At 31.3% G+C, this 22,670-nt stretch overlaps 1 protein-coding gene across 1 annotated transcript in view; it reads right to left on the reverse strand.

The window, feature by feature from the left end:
- The window catches only part of LOC139888390 (uncharacterized), a 48,951-nt gene extending 46,319 nt beyond the window's left edge, over positions 1-2,632 (reverse strand). Inside the window, exons 1-2 of the mRNA XM_071871399.1 lie at positions 2,565-2,632; positions 1,394-2,457 (exon numbers count right to left, since the gene is read on the reverse strand). Coding sequence (XP_071727500.1) covers positions 1,394-2,457; positions 2,565-2,632 — 1,132 coding nt within the window. The remainder of the gene's footprint in view (positions 1-1,393; positions 2,458-2,564) is intronic.
- Positions 2,633-22,670: the final 20,038 nt, after the last annotated feature.

Here is a 22,670-nt window from a genome sequence, read left to right on the forward strand (position 1 = left end):
ACTCACCTAGCTTCTTGCTAATCCCCCACATCTTCCCTACAGGTTATGGATTTGTTGTATGCTAGTTATCAGGGTGAAGATGGGATGTTGGAAGATATATTTGACAAAGCCGGAAACTCTGATGTCGCGTCTTTTCTATTAAAGTTGTATTTACGTTTTAATATAACACCCGGTCGTTTATTTATTAACGTGTTTATCATTAAGCGGATATATATATATATATATATATATATATATATATATATATATATATATATATATATATATATATATATATATATATATATATATATATATATATATATATATGTATGTTTAACTTATGTATTAGTTAAATTGGTCTTCCGCTGTATTAAAAAAAATCTGGGGTGTTATAGATAGTTTTAACGGACTATTATATCGTGCCCCGTTGTTCACTCAGTGGCGAATAACAAGTCTTCAGAAAAATTCCATATTTTTATAATAATTATCTTTATTTATTTCAGTCATTATGGTATAAAATTCGATCATTAATTTATTAATTAAAAATTACATCAACTGTCCCTCTCAATTCTGGGTAAAATATAAAAAGTGTTAAAATTTAATAACTAAATCCTAAATACATTTTTAGTAAGCCTAAAATTTATAGAACTCATTTTCAGATCACTGTTTATTTTAAAATCACATAAGTTTGAATTTAACTTGCTTAATATCAATCGGAACATCAAACGAGTATTACAATCAGTTAATATTTATTTTTAATATACTTTAGTTATATGTAAATATGTTGTAAATGAGAATTATTGTAATATCATATTTTTATTTTATTTTACATAATTAATTATAACAACTAAATCATTTAGTATTTCAAAATATATTTATATATATATATATATATATATATATATATATATATATATATATATATATATATATATATATATATATATATATATATATATATATATATATATATATATATATATATGTATCTATTTACAAATAGTGGTTCGTGAATCGTCGAGAACAGTCGAAGATCAATTGAATATATGAAAACAGTTCAATATTTTTGAGACTTCAACATTACAAACTATGCTTATCGTGTCGGAATCGTACTAAGATTAAGTTTAAATTTGGTCGGAAATTTCCGGGTCGTCACATATTACAGCCTCGGACCCGTACACCAAACTAAAAGGTGTTTCATTAGTTGCGCCCTTTGAAGTTGTGCGGTGTGCCCACAAAACGTTAGACAGTTCATCTATCCAACCCCTTCGACACAATCCCAGCCTTGCTTTGATTCCTAAAACGATATCCCGATTCGTAACCTCACACGGACCATTCGCCCGAGGGTGTGCGACTGATGTAAATGTTTGTTTTATATTCAATTCTTGGCACCAGTCACTAAATGGATTACCTTCGAACTGCATACCATTGTCGCTTACTATTTCATTTGGTATTCCAAACCGACAGACGTTGTTTTCCCACACAAAATTTCGAATTTGCTTGCCCGAAATTGTTTTTAGTGGTTTGGCCTCTACCCATTTCGTGAAATAATCAATGGCCACTACCAGAAATTTTACACCTCCTGGTCCTGCAGGGAATGGCCCCACTATGTCGATTACCCATTTGCAGAACGGCCATGGAGACGCGACCGGTATCATAGGATGTCGCGGAGCCTTGCTTACCGGTGCATGAAGTTGACACGATTGACACTTGCGTATTACCTCTGCGGCATCTCTGTACATTGACGGCCAGTAATATCTGAGCTGCATTATTTTGGACGCAACTGTTTTATGTCCCGAATGCAGAGTGCACATTCCCTCGTGTACTTCCCGTATGATTGACTTTGCTTGAGTTGGATTAAGGCACCGCAATTGAGGTCCCAGAAAAGACTTTCTATATAGAATTCCTTTGTCTAACAGATACATTGGTGCTTTCATCTTAATCTTTCTTGCTTCACTTGAATCTATCGGCAATGTACCTTTGATTAGAAATTCTATTATTGGTGTCATCCAACTCTGCTCCTCTTCTTCGACTGCAGCCGAAACATTGTCTTCTTCAATAGATTTTACTTTAACTTTCTCAACCAAAATTTCTTTCTTAAAATGACTAAATGTTAATGCAGCTAACTTACTTAGCGCATCCGCCTTTTTATTCAGCGTCCTCGAAACCTGAGTTATCGGGAATAAATCGAAGTCAACTGCTAGCTCTTGCGCTAGCTTTAAGTATTTTTGCATTGATTCATCGTGTACTTCGAATATTCCGTTAAATTGGTTTGCAACTAACTGCGAATCAAAATATACTGATAGTTCTTTAATCTCCAAATATTTTGCTACCCGCATCCCAGATAACAATGCTTCATATTCAGCTTCATTATTTATGACAGGGAAGCTGAATCGCAGTGTGAAGGTATATTCCTCTCCTTCTGGACTTTTTAGGACTATTCCTGCCCTGCGCCTTCTAGGACACAAGCCCCATCTGTGTGCATTTCCCACAGCTGTTCGGGCGGAGGTGGTATTTCTTTTGATTCATGCGAGACTTCGATATCTCCGGCTGTTTCAGCCAGATAATCTGCTAGGACTTGCCCTTTTATCACACTTTGTGGTGAGAAGCTTATTTTATGCTCTCCCAATTCAATAGCCCATTTGGCCATGCGACCATAATTTTCTGATTTATATAGCACCTGCTCAACAAGTATCAGCGAATGTAAATTTGCTAGGATTTATCAAGCAATTTTATATTTGTTTGACGACAAATTGTTGTTTGTTGTACCTACTTTATCGGCTGATCTGTTAGAACCCTTATTGGGTGCGCTTGGAAATACCTTCGTAAGCGTCTAGCCGTATGCACGAGTGCATAAACCAGTTTTTCGATTGCAGGATAGTTTAATTCGCTTCCTATCAAAGCTTTGCTAACAAAAATATACAGGCATTTGTATCTGTTCGCACAGCATAATTATATAACTTCAAATGCCTATTGATTGAAAATTAGCTATTTTTAATTTTATAGTGCGTACCTGTCCTCTGTCTGCTATTAATACTGAACTTATTGCTTCCTTCGATGCTGCTAAGTATAGTATCAATGTTTCTCCCGCAATCGGCGCAGTCATTGTTGGCAGCTCTTTCAGCAACTTTTTCATTTCTTGAAACGCCACTTCTGCTTCCTCCGTCCACTTGAAATCCATTTTCTTTAGGCAATTCTTCAATGTCCCGAAAAAGGGGAGTGATCGCTCTGCGTATTTTGATAAGAACCTCGTTAATGCCGCCAACTTACCCGTTAAACTTTGTACTTCTTTTTTATTTCTTGGTGAAGGCATATTCTTGATTGCCTCTATTTTATTTGGGTTTGCACGTATCCCGCTCTCAGTTATTATATGACCAAGAAACTTTTCTTCTTCTTCTCCAAAACTGCACTTCGACGGGTTGAGCTTCATATTAATCTTTCTTAATGACGCGAACGTTTCTAATATGTCTTCCAATTGACCTTGTTCTGTTGTGCTTTTTATAACTAGGTCGTCAACGTATGCTTCCAAATTTCTCCCAATATGGCCTTTGAAAGCTTCGTCTATTACCCGTTGGTATGTTGCTCCAGCATTTTTTAAACCAAATGGCATCTTGGTATAGCAGTATATGCCCTGGCTTGTGTGGAAAGCAGTCTTATCCTCGTCGTCCGCTGCCATCTGTATTTGATGGTATCCTTTGTACGCATCCAAAAAAACATTTGTATCAGAAGCCAGCTAATGATTCAACTTTCCAGTCTATTTCTGGTAGAGGATAATTGTCCTTGGGGAAAGCTTTATTGATATCCGTAAAGTCAACACACATGCGCCAAGACCCATCGGGCTTTTTTACCAGCACTGGGTTTGCTACCCATGTTTGGTACATTACTTCTCACAAGATGTTTGCTTTGACCAACTTATCGACTTCTGCCTTCAACCATTCTCTTCTTTCAGGAGCCATGCCACGTTTCTTTTTCGCTGATAGTGCTCTAAATGAACATATATTTAGTAACAATATCTTTCCAATATGTAAAGCTTTTAGTTACTATTGTTCTATTTTTATGTAATAATCGTTTAAATAAATAAGTGCGAAGACAAAAGAAGAAAGCAACGATTTGAAGACGCAAATGACCAAAAAGCTCAAATGTACAAGTTACAATCCAAGTGGTTCCATTTATTGATGAGAAACGGCTAAAAATTACAAGAGTACAAGTCGTGGAACGAAAAGTACAAGATATCTAAGCGTACGAAAAGGCGTTCGAAAATTCAGAACCGGGACATGAGCCAACCATCAACGCGCGACGCAACGGAGCTAAAATTACAAGTCAACTATGCACAAGAATATAATATAATATTTAAATAATTATATAAATTATTGATATATTATATATTATATTAAATAACGTCGACAAACTAGCAAACAAAAAATATGTGAGCTGGATCTGACGGTCATGTGATCGCATGGGAAATAGGCATAAAACCCATGTGAGTGCATGAGCCCATGCGAGTGCATGAGATTTGCACTAAAATCTCATGCGATCGCATGAGTTACTGTAGCAGGCCAAGTTCTATAAAAAGTCAGTTTTTCAGAGGAGTTATATACAATATTTATCCTTGACAACTCTCTGTCTCTCTCAAATATATATATAATTATATTTTTAATTATAATTTTAATTTTAAATTAAGTTTAATAATAATTGGGTTATTGTAAGGAATGTTTTACGGGTTTTAATTCAGAACTCTGTCCGTGTAACGCTACGCAATTAATCACCACTGTAACCTATGTTCTGCCTTTTTAAATTAATGTCTCGTAACTAAGTTATTAATATGCTTATTTGAGCCAAAGTAATCGTGATGTTGGACAAAAATATTAAGACGGGGTTATTGGATTTTGTGCCATAATTAAGGTTTGGACAAAAGACCGACACTTGTGGACATTGGACTATTGACTATTAATAGGTAGGGGGCATTGTCTAATTGAACGACAACTCATTAGAACCTGTCGAACCTATCTTCAAATTAGTTAAACTAATAATTATTAAATTGATTACGAATGTCCTATTTAGTGATGTTTATACGACATCGTTTACGATCATTTAATTAATTATTCGGGTTGGGTAATTGATTATTCATTCTGATCAAGTGAGTAAATTAATATTCATATCTCATTAAAACAGGGGTGGATTACATAGAAGGATAATTGATGTAATTGTTAACAAAGTAATAAAACCTTGGATTACACGCAGTCGATAACCTGGTGTAATCATTAAACAAAGTATTAAAACCTTGTTACAGTTCGAATCCCTAATTAGTTGTAATATTTGACTTCGGAAATAAGGTTAATTTGACGAGCATTTTATAATTATGACCGATGGACTATTATGGACAAAAACCAAATAGGTATCAAATAAACCAGGACAAAGGACAATTAACCCGGGTAATAATTAATTAAAATTAAAACGTCAAACATCATGGTTACGGAAGTTTAAATAAGCATAATCGTTTTATTTCATATTTCATCGTACCTTTATTTACTGTCATTTTAATTACTTTAATTTACTTTATCGCAATTTAAATTCTGTCATTTATAATATCGTCATTTATCTTTACGCTTAAAATATAAAATCGACAAACCGGTCATTAAACGGTAAAACCCCCCTTTTATAATAATATTACTATATATAATTATATATATTTTATATAAATATAGTTGTTAAAAATATAGCGTTAAACTCAGCTAGCTCCCTGTGGAACGAATCAGACTTACTAAAAACTACACTACTGTATGATTAGGTACACTGCCTATAAGTGTTGTAGCAAGGTTTAGGTATATCCACTCTATAAATAAATAAATAACTTGTGTAAAATTGTATATTTCGCAGTAAAAATAATAACTATTTCGTATATACCTCCGCGCACATCAAGTATTTTGGCGCCGCTGCCGGGGACCCGGCGAAACGCTATATTTTTACGCTATAATTCTTATCTCTAATTTTGTAAAAATATTTTGTATTTATATAAAAACATAAAAAAATAAAAAAATACTATATATATATATATATATATATATATATATATATATATATATATATATATATATATATATATATATATATATATATATATATATATATATATATATATATATATATATAAGTGTTAATTAAAAAGTTTTTATAATTTTAAAAAAAATTAATTTTCTATTTTTAGTTTATAATAAAAAAATTAATAAGTGTTGTTATATAAGTTTATTTTAAATTTTTATAAATATTGTGTAACATTTATAAATAAAAAAGTTTGAAATCAAAATAATTAATAAAATTATTAAACGGGCCGAAGCTGTTAGAAGTCCGAATGAATTCTGGAATTGTTGGGCCATGTGATCGCATGACCCAGAAGACAAAAACCCATGCGGTCGCATGAGCTGTTCTGACAGGCCAAATTAGAGGCATTTATTACGCAGCTAGGGTTTTTAATTTATTATTATTATTTAGTTTTTAGGGTTTAATTAAAATATTAGTTAGTAATTTAGTTTTATTTTTAGTTTTAATTAGTTTTATTAAGTTTAATAATTATTATTAACTATATAAATTAATACTTTTATAAAATAATAATATAAAAATAATATTTTTATTAAAATAAGTGATTTTATCATTTTTTTTGTTTCTTTTTATAATTTGTATATTTTAAACATTTAATTCGTAATTTTATAATTTTTCATTCGTAATTAGTTTTAAGATTAGTATTTTGCCGTAGTTAATTTTTATTTCTAGATTTTAAGACTTTGCCGTAAAATCCCTTAAGTGCTTTTTCTTTAGATTAAGATTTAGGCGCTTTAGAATTTTGCGACGCCGTTTATATATTTTAGTGCCTTTTAAGTTATTGTCGTTTTGGATATAGATTTCCTTTTTAGCTTTAATACCTTTAGGCGCAACTTTTTAGATTTAGTTTTTAGACTTTTAAATTTCGACGCTCTACTTTCTTATTATTGTTTTTCGACTTTTTATTTTTTGACGTTTTACGACGCGCTCTTTTTCTTTCTTATTTCTCGATGCTCTAGTTTTTAGGACATAGAATTTTCTATTTCTTCTCTAAAATTTCAAAACGAAAAATTATTTTAAGCGGTTAAATTGATAGACATCTAAAATTTTTTGGTTCGTAGTAATAGTTGGATTTGTTAGTGGCGAGTTGTGGGCTTCCGATTTAAAGGGTCCTGGCTACCTGCTGCATCTATTGGCTATTCAAAACGTGGGAAAAATCAAAAAAGTCTATTAATTTGATAACTTGTATAATTTTTATCTTTTATAACTAATAGGATATTCTGTGAATGCACCGAACAAAACGTTCACCACCTTTCATACGTTCACCACATGTAACTCGATCAAGACATCTACCCAATATTGTCACCGTTGATTTTTCTTTAGAATCGTCATCTAGTCGACCAAGTACTCCAACTCAAATTTTCGATAATCCATTTTTTGAACCTGACTTCACTACCGAGAACCCGAAGGATATTCAAGGACAATTCCAAGATCCAGAACCACTAATCATTCCTCCTGAACCACAAACCGTTAAATCAGAATCCTCTAGTGATTCGTATTCAACAATTTCAATTATGGAAGTAACGGAACCTCTAAGTATGGAAGACCGAATGAGAGCCACACGCACGGGCCAAGATCACGCCATTATTAAGCCAGACATTAATGCGCCAGATTATGAAATCAAAGGACAAATCCTACACATGGTAACTAATCAATGCCAATATAGTGGTACGCCGAAGGAAGATCCAAACGAACATCTTCGAACCTTTAATAGGATTTGTACTCTATTCAAAATCAGAGAAGTTGAGGATGAACAGATTTATCTCATGTTATTTCCCTAGACTTTAAAGGGAGAAGCCAAAGATTGGTTAGAATCGTTACCTGAAGGGGCGATTGATACATGGGATGTTTTAGTTGAAAAATTTCTTAAACAATTCTTTCCGGCATCCAAAGCCGTGAGACTTCAAGGAGAAATAGTTACGTTCACACAAAAGCCAAATGAAACTCTATATGAGGCGTGGACAAGATTTGGAAAGTTGTTAAGAGGATGTCCTCAACACGGTTTAGATACTTATCAAATAGTACAAATATTCTACCAAGGATGCGACATTGCTACACGAAAAGACATCGACATAACAGCTGGTGGTTCTATTATGATAAAAATCACAACTGAAGCTCACAAAATTATTGATAACACAGCCTCCCACTCACATGAGTGGCATCAGGAAAAAGATATTTTTCATTCATCTAAAGCGGCTAGAGCCGATTCTAGCCATGACTTTGATTCCATTTCCGCAAAAATAGATGCTTTTGAAAGACGAATGGAAAAGATGAATAAAGATATTCATGCAATACGAATCAGTTGTGAGCAATGCGGTGGACCACACTTAATGAAAGATTGTCACATTGAGCAAACGATGGAACAACGTGAGAATGTTTCCTACATGAACCAAAGGCCGGGAAATAATTATCAAAATAATTATCAACCTCCAAGGCCAAACTTCAATCGAAATCAAAACATTCTTTACAATACAAATGGGCCAAACAATAACTCGTACAACCAACAAGGTTCGAATAACCAACCAACTCAAGACAACACTTTCAATCAACAAAGACCTAGCTTGTATAAACCACCACAACAAACCGAAAAGAAAAGGCCAAATCTGGAAGAAATGATGACAAGGCTAATGGAATCTCAAACATAATTTATTACATCTCAAACCCAAACAAATGAGAGGTTTGATCAGTCATTAAGAACTCAACAAGCTTCCATTTTGAATCTAGAAAAATACGTAGGTACTCTTGCTAGCATGATGAGTGAGAGGGAACAAGGAAAGCTACCGAGTAATACTGAAGTAAATCCTCGAAATGAGAATGTTAATATGGTGTCAACAAATTCTGAAAAACCATCTCCAAAAGATGGGAAGGTTTTCGATGTGAGTAACAATGAAGAAGTTACAACACCACCACCACCACCCGAGTATGTAAAGCCAGTGGTGGCACCATACAGACCACCCATCCCGTTTCCAAGAAAAGGAGTTGAGTATGAGAAAGTAATAGGTAATAAAGTTTGTGATACCTCTGGAAAGAAGAAGAAGAATAAGAAAGTGCAAGAAATAAAAATCGTAAAAGTAAACCCGGTGAAGACAGTTCCACCAAAACTTCCACCCAGGTTGGGTGATCCGGGTGAATTTATTGTTCCTTGTCTACTTAGTGATTGTGTCATATATGATGCACTAGCAGATTTAGGTGCGAGTGTGAGTGTTATGCCTCTTTCATTATATAAGAGATTAGGAGTAGGTGAGTTAAGTCCAACAGAGATGAGTGTTCGACTCTTTGATCAAACCATTAGGCACCCAGTTGGAATTGCTGACAACCTACCCATTCATGTGATGACCCGGAAATTTCCGATCAAATTTAAACTTTAATCTTTATATGTTTCCGACACGATAAGCAAAATCTGTAATGTTGTGTCTCGAAAGTTTTGAAATCTATATTTATGTAATCAATTACCCTTTGACTATGCTCAACGATTCATGAACATTTATGTGTATATTGATATGTATATATAATATATACTTATTAGTTGAAAACGTTAACAAAGTATTGGACATATAATACTTTACATGAACGTATTTTTGTTTCAATATAAGTTAATATAGTTATTGACGAAATTAAAAGATAATATCATATGATTGAATTATCAGATACATTGAATTATGATTACGAGTCTCTGTTATGAGGTCCACGTTGATTTGAGAAATCGTTTGTTTTTAACGGTATTCGGAATAAATGATAAAGTGATTTTCAAATGAAAACAAAGTATCACTTATCTAGTGTCAGACAAATGTTAGTGGAGAATTGAATTTCATATTACTTGATTGATCTATTTACAAACGTGCGAAAACGTTTTCCAATGTAATATAACTTGGTTATTAAAATGTCTTTGTTAAATAACGTAAGTTGAATATTAATTGTTAAGATATATTTAAATAACTTGCAACGTGTATTTAAAACGTGTTTATGTATATTAAATACATATCTGATTACAAATTATTTATGTAAACGATAGCAACACTTGTTATTTGATTTGATCGATATTAAGATATATTATTTAGAAAGTTTAAGGAAATTAAACTAAACGTTGGCGCATAAATGAATTATATCAAATTAAGTTTAAAGTATAAACGTTACGTGTTATAAGATTTTCTAAACGAATTTAAAATAAACTTTTGAACTATTATTAGTTTTGAAAAACTAAATATTATATTATTACATTAATATTTCCATTATATACGGTATGTACAAGTTTATATTTTAAATGAAAATATATTTTTATTTTACAAAGTGATGAATAATAATATCAAATTAGTCATAAAACGTTTTGATTTAATATTATTAAATATGCTTTGATAAATAACGAGACTATGATTTATAGAAGTAAATGACCAAAACACTCAAAAGATTAAGTTACACTTTGAGTGGGTTAGTTTTCCATTAATTTAAGTCTAATTATTAATAAAGGTACAATTCGCGAAATGTAAGGTATCAGTTTTCTAAGCATACGAAAATGCGTTCGAGAAACCGGAACCGGGACGTAAGACGGGTGACAACGTACAAATTATTAGAAACTAATACAATTTATTATTATTAACACTAATAGTATTATTATTATTATTATCATTTTTATGAATTTTGTATCATTAGTACTTATATAATAATAATTATTATTAATATATTATCAATTATTAATATTAATTTAATTATAAAAAAAAAGTATCAAGAACTAGTACCATTCAGTTTCACATCCACATCCCTACTGTATATGATTTTTGTATCTGTCGGAGTTTGTTATGAGTCTGCTTCAATCACAATTCAAAACAGAAATCCTTTGCTATATATTGTCTATTGCATTCAGTGATTGAATAAAACTGAAAAACCAAGAAAATAAGCTCCACACTCTGTACATTTATCTTTTTCATCATATTTTGATTTTGAATGAATTTTCAAAATGTAATAATACAGTCTTGTTAGGAATCATCTATCTAAACTATCTGTAAGTTTTCAATCCTCAATTCTTTCTATTAATCTCTAATTTTGGAGTCAAAGTTTTGGTTTTAAAAGTCAACTAAGTGTTCTTGAATCAAATTCGAGTTTGTTTTGATATCTCCAGTTAATTTGATGATCCATAAAGATTATAGGAATGATTTGCAACACAATTCATGTTGTAATCATAACCTATAACACTCTTAATCTAAAAATCAATTTTGAGTTCTTGAGTTCTTCACAGTAATATACACTAACGTAAATTCGAAACAAATTTCAAAAACTAAAAATGCAGAGTTGTTAGGAATCATTTACTTAAACTTCCTGCAAAATCTCAAGTTCCAATTCTTAATAACGAATTCGAATTTGCGAGTCAAAGTTAAATTGTCAAAAGTCAACTGTTTTGTTCTTGGAGAAATTAGAGCTTGTTTTGATGTTTTAAGTTAAATTGATGATTTTGATAGATTTTAAGAATGATTTGAAACATGTTTCATGTTGTAAAGATTGTCCAAAACGAACTCAAAATTGAAAACAAAATTTTTTTTTCTAGCTACGGGCAAGCAGTAGGATTTTTTGTGTTTTTTTTTCTCATTTTTTTTTATATCATGAAAACATTTTTTTTTGTTTCATGTTGTTTACAATTCATAAATGAAAACCCGTTCGATTGTTGTTGAGTTTTTGCCCCCGTTTGATTTTAAACTTGGTGAAGAAGATGATGAACTAAGATGAAAGAAATACTAGATATATATGTTTGGATTGCCTTATAAGTCAGAAAAACATGGATGGCAGAATGGTTAAGGGTGTTTGCGGGTGGGCGAGAGGTCTCGAGTTCGAGCCCTGTTTGGGGCAGTTAATTTTAGAAAAGCTCTTTGAAGGTAGTTCTCATTTCTAAAATTAATATTATTATTATTATTGTTATTATTAGTAGTAATATAAATATTACTATTATTATTACTAAAATAAGAATTTATGATCATTTAATAGTATTGTTATTATGATTTTTATTATTAGTATTATAAATATTATTATCACCATATAAGTATGATAATCATTATTATCATTATTATTACTAGTATCATACTATTAGTATTATTATTATTACCCTTAGTCAGGTATTTCTACGATTATTAATTTTGCAAAACAAAAGATATATATGTAAATATATTATAACATAAAATACACTAATATTACATAAAAATTATGTTTCAACTAATATTAGTGATATAACATTAATTAAATATCAAATAAGTATCATAATATATTATAAGAATAATTAATACATAACAAATATATAAACTTAATTGATTTATACTATAATGTGTTAATACTTGATATAGGTTCGTGAATCCGAGGCCAACCCTGCATTGTTCAATGTCGTCATATGTATTTTTACTACAAAATACATTATAGTGAGTTTCATCACTCCCTTTTTAAATGCTTTTGCAATCTATATTTTTGGGACTGAGAATGCATGTGCTTTTATAAATGTTTTACGAAATAGACACAAGTAATCGAAACTACATTATATGGTTGAATGATCGAAATTGAATATGCCCCTTTTTATTAAGTCTGGTAATCTAAGAATTAGGGAACAGACACCCTAATTGACGCGAACTCTAAAGATAGATCTATCGGGCCCAACAAGCCCCATCCAAAGTACCGGATGCTTTAGTACTTCAAAATTTATATCATGTCCAAAGGAGGATCCCGGAATGATGGGGATATTCTTATATACATATTGTGAATGTCGGTTACCAGGTGTTCAATCCATATGAATGATATTTTTGTCTCTATGCATGGGACGTATGATTATGAGAAATGGAAGTATGAAATCTTGTGGTCTATTAAAATTAGGAAAGGATTATTTATGTTAAACTAATGAACTCACCAACCTTTTGGTTGACACTTTAAAGCATGTTTATTCTCAGGTATAAAAGAAATCTTCCGCTGTGCACTTGCTCATTTTAGACACATTACTTGGAGTCATTCAGGACATATTTCAAAAGACGTTGCATTCGAGTCGTTGAGTTCATCAAGATTATTATTAAGTCAATTATAGTTAGATATATTATAAAATGGTATGCATGCCGTCAACTTTCGATGTAATGAAAGATTGTCTTTTCAAAAACGAATGCAATGTTTGTAAAATGTATCATATAGAGGTCTAGTACCTCGTAATGTAACCAAATGTAATGTATTCGTCCTTGTGGATTAGGACGGGTCGTTAGAGTTGGTATCAGAGCGGTGGTCTTAGCGAACCAGGTCTTGCATTAGTGAGTCTAACTGATAGTCGTTAGGATGCATTAGTGAGTCTGGACTTCGACCGTGTCTGCATGTCAAAAGTTTTGCTTATCATTTTTTGTCGAAAATCATCTATTTATCATCCTTAGGAAATTACCTGCTTATCATTCTTAGTCTAGACACATCTTACTGCAATGATTGCATGAATAGTGTATAGACAAAATTCGTATCTTAGCGTATCTGCTAATTCATATCTTAGCATATCTTGTACTGTAGACTTTGTCTGACAACTTCCGTAGATTCCTCCGTAACATATGGGATTTTAGTATTGTATACGCATATGTGAATTATGTATTGCAGGGTACTAATCTACATCCTATAATCTGTTTCTTATCGAAAATACTTCATCTGATCGTACGAGATGAATCCCTCAACCAGTTCGAGTCCCTCAGACTTCGATAGTTAATCCGATAGTTATTCCGACAGCTATTCCGACACGGATGTTCACCTAAGCTCCGGAGGCAACGTCACCAGAATGAATCAACCAATCAATCATCCCCAATTCATCTGATGGGTTCGTAGTCGACTTAACCGATGGAGACGAGAGGAAGGCGATCCTTTCCACCCACCAACCGAATTTACCTCTTGGCAATGAACCTAAAGCACTTACCGGCGAACCAGTCTGAAAACACCATTTTCACCTCCATTTCCCGAATATCTCACCACAATTGTATTCTATCTAAAATTCTAAACCTTATTCATCCGCTCGTACCGACCGACAATCATCCCGGAATAATAGAAGAAGTCAATGAACTTCGCGCTCGAGTAATCAATCTGGAGAATATGGTGCAAAAATTACCAGCTTCAACAACATCACCGGCACCAACAGTACCATCAATAACAACACCAGTGCCATCAACAACCCATGCCTCGACGTCTCATTCTATACCTTGAGTATTATTATCTTTCTACGTATCGTTCTACATCATTTATCTTCGTTCGACATGGCGATTATGTAATCTCTAATGTTTTAGAGATTATATATTCTTGTTCCAACGGTAAATCAAATGAGTTTAATATCATATTGACTCATTAAATCCATGATTACATCTGAAGAAGATATATATGTATATATATTTTCATAAAGATTGTAATTAAAAAAAAAATTCTTGTGTACAAACTGTTAATGGTGAAAATATTTTAACGGGTAGGTAATACCCGAGGAATATTTAGATTTCACATTAATAAGTTACACTGTACATTCTTCGAATCTAATTCAACAGTCGTTTACTATCCTACTTACGTCCACCGATATACAAATCCGTTCACCACAGAATAACCACATTCATCCAATTTCATATTTGGATTTTGATTTATCATAATCCAACAAGTGGCATAATGAAGAAAACATTGGACAAAATAAAATTTGTTAGAAACAAACAAATTAACTATGAGAAATTTTGTTAAGAATCCACGCTAACTGTTCCTAACTAATTGTTCCCAGCTAACTGATTACACTTTATTTATCGCAATTTAATTATCGCAATTTACATTCTCGCAATTTTATTTATCGTCATTTAATTTCTGTTATTTACTTTACGCACTTTATTTATCGTCATTTAATTTCTGTTATTTACTTTACGCACTTTATTTATCGTCATTTAATTTCTGTTATTTATTTTACGCACTTTAAATATCGGGACACGTATACAAGGTTTTGACATAGCATATCGACGCATCTATATATATTATTTGGAGTAACCAGAGACACTCTATATGCAGTAATGCGGGAGTTAGCTATACAGGGTTGAGGTTGATTCTATAATAATATATATAGTTTGAGTTGTGATCGAGTCTGAGACGTATACGGGTCACGATACGTATTAATTAATTCAAATATTATATATTAAACTATATATGAATCAGTGGATTGTTAACTGTGGACTATCGACTGTGGACTAAAAACATTGGACAATTAAAATGAATTAAAATATTGATTATAACCTATGAAACTAAACAATTCTTCAAGTTGCCACTTGATTTCATCTTAAACCTCATTTTTATCTTGACGATTTCAATCTGCGTTCAAACATTTCATATTTCTTGAAAACACCTCAATTGAGAGGATGAACCAACCGCACTTCGTCTACGGAAGAAAAGATTGATGCGTATAGTTATGCACCTGAAAACTCTCGAAAACTGAGTAAACATTTAACACGTAGCTGTGCTAATTCCTTTAACGTTGTTATTGCCGAAAATAACTTTGCAATCTCTTTCCCAATTAGCAAATTTTGTCACAGCCCCAGCAAGTCAACTTCGACTTTCATTCGGATTAGCCTTATTATAGCCTTGATATATAAATATGCCTTTCGCCATCGTTGTTGGGGAACCTTTTATATTCCGCCACATTAGCAGTAAACTTACCAGCAACTTCATTACACGTTGTCTTAAGTCCCTTCGAAGAACCATTATATCTGTTCATTAAAACCTTATCATATATTCGTCTGCATCTTGTAACGAGTATTGTCATACCAATTACCGGGAATCAGCAATCAGTATTTTGAATCCCGCAACAATTCTACAACAACAGTTATAGGTATACATATAACCTTTATCTCTTAGAATTATGACCTTCCATTCTGAAATTATGAAAAGCACCCAGTCTACGAATCAATACTCAAAATGTTGAAAAAGCTGAATGAAGCAGTAAAAACTGTAAACGATTTTAACAGCCAGAAGTTTGATAATAAAGAATAGCATGTTGGAAAAGCTCAGAAAAGTTAGAACTGGAAAACGGATTGAGCTAACCATGAAGGAGGCCAAGGACAAATACAAGGACCAAACCCTATATTCAAAGAATCCAGATAATTCTGTATCCAATGAAATCTTTAGGGAAAACCTTGCTCTATACTCATATTAAATCTTGTGGAAAATCTTTCTTCATCAACCTTCGATCTTAGAAATTCTGAAAATATCATCATAAATATCTTTGATATTTCTGAGGATATTTTCAAAACTCTTCTTATCCGAAATTGGTTATCTCTTCGTGTTATCTGTGTTACATCATAAAAGAAACTATTTTAGTTTCTAAATTCTAAAACCTTCGAGTAGAAAATATAAATGATTTTGAAGTAGTGTTGGGAACTGAAGCATGAGTTAGTATAATATAATGACATTTGATCAACGTGATTATATTACAGTAATTCATGCTGAGTTTCTAATGGAATGTGATAATTCACAGAACATATCGTCATCATGTGCCATTTACACGACTCTTACATTCTACCCAATCTCTAAACATATTAAGAACATATCTTCTTGATAGTTCTATCTTTCCGGATATTCTGGTAATTTATCAAATTTAGATCGTACCATTACGATTTTCTTCTTAGAACATTAACAATGCTCATTCCGAAATTCATATCTGCAAATTCTGGACCATTACAAGCGGTGCTTAATCACAAGAAGAAGAAACGAAAGGACAAAACTCTGAAATAGAAATTGGGGTATAAATCGCAGCAAATAGGAGAGAGCATTAACAATGGATGACAATGATTAGGGGAGACAGAAGTAGGGACATCGAAATATAAGAAAAGATATAAAACCCAACAACCACCCAGAATTTATAAACCGTATATATCGATGCATATAGCAATATAAAGACACGGGAGAACTAAGAACACTATAAAACCCAGAGTATATTATAAGTGAATAGATTCTTCCGGCGGTAGATGGAAAAGAAGAATGATAGATATGAAAGTTAAGAGTATATCAAGAATCAAAACGGGATGGAGCATATTGACGAATGTTTTAAAGTATGAATTGAGGAGAAAGAATAAAAGTTGTGAGTTGTGAAAATAAGGAAACAAAGGGGATGGATTTATAGTAAAATATCCGACAGAGCGATCGCAACAAATTATTGCATTTAATCAAAGAAGATCCAAATTTCCTTAATCGCCGAAGAACCAAATCTTATCGCAAAGATTTTCTTTAAATTCCATGAAATCCGGAAACAAATCATAACTACGTCATCGGTTAAAATGAATATACAGTTACTCATTTCACTCTCCTGTGATAGCTTCCCTTATACTCTTCACGTAATCAAATTGTTTTATCTATATTACTCAATGATGATAAAACTCTATTCATCGACTCATATTCGTCATGAAGACATTTTTATAGTTAGCATGACGACCTCGATCAAATTTCGGGACGAAATTTCTTTAACGGGTAGGTACTGTGATGACCCGGAAATTTCCGATCAAATTTAAACTTTAATCTTTATATGTTTCCGACACGATAAGCAAAATCTGTAATGTTGAGTCTCGAAAGTTTTGAAATCTATATTTATGTAATCAATTACCCTTTGACTATGCTCAACGATTCACGAACATTTATGTGTATATTGATATGTATATATAATATATACTTATTAGTTGAAAACGTTAACAAAGTATTGGACATATAATACTTTACATGAACGTATTTTTGTTTCAATATAAGTTAATATAGTTATTGACGAAATTAAAAGATAATATCATATGATTGAATTATCAGATACATTGAATTATGATTACGAGTCTCTGTTATGAGGTCCACGTTGATTTGAGAAATCGTTTGTTTTTAACGGTATTCGGAATAAATGATAAAGTGATTTTCAAATGAAAACAAAGTATCACTTATCTAGTGTCAGACAAATGTTAGTGGAGAATTGAATTTCATATTACTTGATTGATCTATTTACAAACGTGCGAAAACGTTTTCCAATGTAATATAACTTGGTTATTAAAATGTCTTTGTTAAATAACGTAAGTTGAATATTAATTGTTAAGATATATTTAAATAACTTGCACCGTGTATTTAAAACGTGTTTATGTATATTAAATACATATCTGATTACAAATTATTTATGTAAAGGAAATTAAACTAAACGTTGGCGCGTAAATGAATTATATCAAATTAAGTTTAAAGTATAAACGTTACGTGTTATAAGATTTTCTAAACGAATTTAAAATAAACTTTTGAACTATTATTAGTTTTGAAAAACTAAATATTATATTATTACATTAATATTTCCATTATATACGGTATGTACAAGTTTATATTTTAAATGAAAATATATTTTTATTTTACAAAGTGATGAATAATAATATCAAATTAGTCATAAAACGTTTTGATTTAATATTATTAAATATGCTTTGATAAATAACGAGACTATGATTTATAGAAGTAAATGACCAAAACACTCAAAAGATTAAGTTACACTTTGAGTGGGTTAGTTTTCCATTAATTTAAGTCTAATTATTAATAAAGGTACAATTCACGAAATGTAAGGTATCAGTTTTCTAAGCATACGAAAATGCGTTCGAGAAACCGGAACCTGGACGTAAGACGGGTGACAACGTACAAATTATTAGAAACTAATACAATTTATTATTATTAACACTAATAGTATTATTATTATTATTATTATTTTTATGAATTTTGTATCATTAGTACTTATATAATAATAATTATTATTAATATATTATCAATTATTAATATTAATTTAATTAAAAAAAGAAAAAAAAGAATCAAGAACTAGTACCATTCAGTTTCACATCCACATCCCTACTGTATATGATTTTTGTATCTGTCGGAGTTTGTTATGAGTCTGCTTCAATCACAATTCAAAACAGAAATCCTTTGCTATATATTGTCTATTGCATTCAGTGATTGAATAAAACTGAAAAACCAAGAAAATAAGCTCCACACTCTGTACATTTATCTTTTTCATCATATTTTGATTTTGAATGAATTTTCAAAATGTAATAATACAGTCTTGTTAGGAATCATCTATCTAAACTATCTGTAAGTTTTCAATCCTCAATTCTTTCTATTAATCTCTAATTTTAGAGTCAAAATTTTGGTTTTAAAAGTCAACTAAGTGTTCTTGAATCAAATTCGAGTTTGTTTTGATATCTCCAGTTAATTTGATGATCCATAAAGATTATAGGAATGATTTGCAACACAATTCATGTTGTAATCATAACCTATAACACTCTTAATCTAAAAATCAATTTTGAGTTCTTCACAGTAATATACACTAACGTAAATTCGAAACAAATTTCAAAAACTAAAAATGCAGAGTTGTTAGGAATCATTTACTTAAACTTCCTGCAAAATCTCAAGTTCCAATTCTTAATAACGAATTCGAATTTGCGAGTCAAAGTTAAATTGTCAAAAGTCAACTGTTTTGTTCTTGGAGAAATTAGAGCTTGTTTTGATGTTTTAAGTTAAATTGATGATTTTGATAGATTTTAGGAATGATTTGAAACATGTTTCATGTTGTAAAGATTGTCCAAAACGAACTCAAAATTGAAAACAAAAATTTTTTTTTTCTAGCTACAAGCAAGCAGTAGGATTTTTTGTGTTTTTTTTCTCATTTTTTTTATATCATGAACACATTTTTTTTTTGTTTCATGTTGTTTACAATTCATAAATGAAAACCCGTTCGATTGTTGTTGAGTTTTTGCCCCCGTTTGATTTTAAACTTGGTGAAGAAGATGATGAACTAAGATGAAAGAAATACTAGATATATATGTTTGGGTTGCCTTATAAGTCAGAAAAACATGGATGGCAGAATGGTTAAGCGTGTTTGCGGGTGGGAGAGAGGTCTCGAGTTCGAGCCCTGTTTGGGGCAGTTTTTTTTAGAAAAGCTCTTTGAAGGTAGTTCTCATTTCTAAAATTAATATTATTATTATTATTGTTATTATTAGTAGTAATATAATTATTACTATTATTATTACTAAAATAAGAATTTATGATCATTTAATAGTATTGTTATTATGATTGTTATTATTAGTATTATAAATATTATTATCACCATATAAGTATGATAATCGTTATTATCATTATTATTACTAGTATCATACTATTAGTATTATTATTATTACCCTTAGTCAGATATTTCTACGATTATTAATTTTGCAAAACAAAAGATATATATGTAAATATATTATAACATAAAATACACTAATATTACATAAAAATTATGTTTCAACTAATATTATTGATATAACATTAATTAAATATCAAATAAGTATCATAATATATTATAAGAATAATTAATACATAACAAATATATAAACTTAATTGATTTATACTATAATGTGTTAATACTTGATATAGGTTCGTGAATCCGAGGCCAACCCTGCATTGTTCAATGTCGTCATATGTATTTTTACTACAAAATACATTATAGTGAGTTTCATCACTCCCTTTTTAAATGCTTTTGCAATATATATTTTTGGGACTGAGAATGCATGCGCTTTTATAAATGTTTTACGAAATAGACATAAGTAATCGAAACTACATTATATGGTTGAATGATCGAAATTGAATATGCCCCTTTTTATTAAGTCTGGTAATCTAAGAATTAGGGAACTGACACCCTAATTGACGCGAACTCTAAAGATAGATCTATCGGGCCCAACAAGCCCCATCTAAAGTACCGGATGCTTTAGTACTTCGAAATTTATATCATGTCCGAAGGAGGATCCCGGAATGATGGGGATATTCTTATATACATATTGTGAATGTCGGTTACCAGGTGTTCAATCCATATGAATGATATTTTTGTCTCTATGCATGGGACGTATGATTATGAGAAATGGAAGTATGAAATCTTGTGGTCTATTAAAATTAGGAAAGGTTATTTATGTTAAACTAATGAACTCACCAACCTTTTGGTTGACACTTTAAAGCATGTTTATTCTCAGGTATAAAAAAATCTTCCGCTGTGCACTTGCTCATTTTAGAGACATTACTTGGAGTCATTCAGGACATATTTCAAAAGACGTTGCATTCGAGTCGTTGAGTTCATCAAGATTATTATTAAGTCAATTATAGTTAGATATATTATAAAATGGTATGCATGCCGTCAACTTTCGATGTAATGAAAGATTGTCTTTTCAAAAACAAATGCAATGTTTGTAAAATGTATCATATAGAGGTCTAGTACCTCGTAATGTAACCAAATGTAATGTATTTTTCCTTGTGGATTAGGACGGGTCGTTAGAATTCAAGTGGGTAATTTAACCTTTTTAGTCGAATTTATTGTCATTGACATAGAAGAGGACTCAAACGTTCCTCTAATTTTAGGACGACCATTCTTAGCGTCCACCGAGGCTTTCATTAATGTAAGAGAGGGTAGAATGACACTTAGTGATGGTGACAAATCGATCACCTTTATGAGTCGAAAGTCTAAATCTCCACCAACCAAAACCGTTGAACCAACAAAAACGATTGGTAAGAACCATGTTATTTTACCAACTCCAACGGTATTGCTTAACAATAATAAAACGCCTAAGTGTGGGGAAGATGAAGCAACACCTAATGATGACCAGATAACAAAGAACCCCGTTGTTAATACGAAATTAAATGACCCCGTTATTAATAGTTCAATGAAGAAACTTATTAAACGGATTCGCGATGCTAGAACCAAGGGGAACTTTAAGTTATGTAACCGGTTAGTATCCAATCTATCGCCTAAATAAAAGGAGAAACTAGTTGAATTTGTAGATATTACACAGGAATCCGACCAATGGCTTAAAGCAAAAGTCACAGATATGCAAGTTGATTATGGTCCAAGAGAAATTGACGATGAAGTTAATCACAATTTCGACACCACAGCTACCTAAGTGTGGGGAGATTCAAATGTTCTAAAAAGAAAACATTGTCTAGAGTTAGTTCTATTCTCGTGTAGTTTCGAGAGTGGAATCCGATTGGTCTTTTCCACTAGCAGACACTAAAGAACTAGTTTTCTCCCCCTATTCTGAATTTTTGTTTTGTAGGTTTTATATTAAATTAATACATATTTTTAAATTTAGTTTTTGTGTGATTTAAAAAAAACAAAAATTACTTTATTGCATTAAGTTTAAAAAAATGATTTCTAAAATTCATCGTAAGTTGAAGACTTGGTCATGGAACCGAAATTGCTTTACCCGAGGGCGGTGCGAAAAATTTTGTTATCATTCTTTTTAATATTATTGATCTAAAGTATACCAAAAAAAATTAAAAAACCCAAAAATCTTTGCTTTTAAAACAATCGCTTTAAAAACGAAAATTTTTAAACTTTGTCGAGGGACGGACTAGGTAAACATACTGAAACTACCTAAAGTAAAAGGAAACTACCAAAATTTTAAAAAATTATTCATTTAAATTGTTTTAATAAATAAAGATTTTATAAAAAAATAATAATAAAAATATTATGTATGTTTGTAGTTTATCTTATATACAAAACAGGGTAAAACAGCGCACTTTCAAAGACTGACATTAAGTTCAGTAAAAGCTACTAATTTTGACGACAAGACGCACAATATCAA

The sequence above is a fragment of the Rutidosis leptorrhynchoides genome, chromosome 2 (assembly GCF_046630445.1).
Source record: "Rutidosis leptorrhynchoides isolate AG116_Rl617_1_P2 chromosome 2, CSIRO_AGI_Rlap_v1, whole genome shotgun sequence".
NCBI lineage: Eukaryota > Viridiplantae > Streptophyta > Magnoliopsida > Asterales > Asteraceae > Rutidosis > Rutidosis leptorrhynchoides.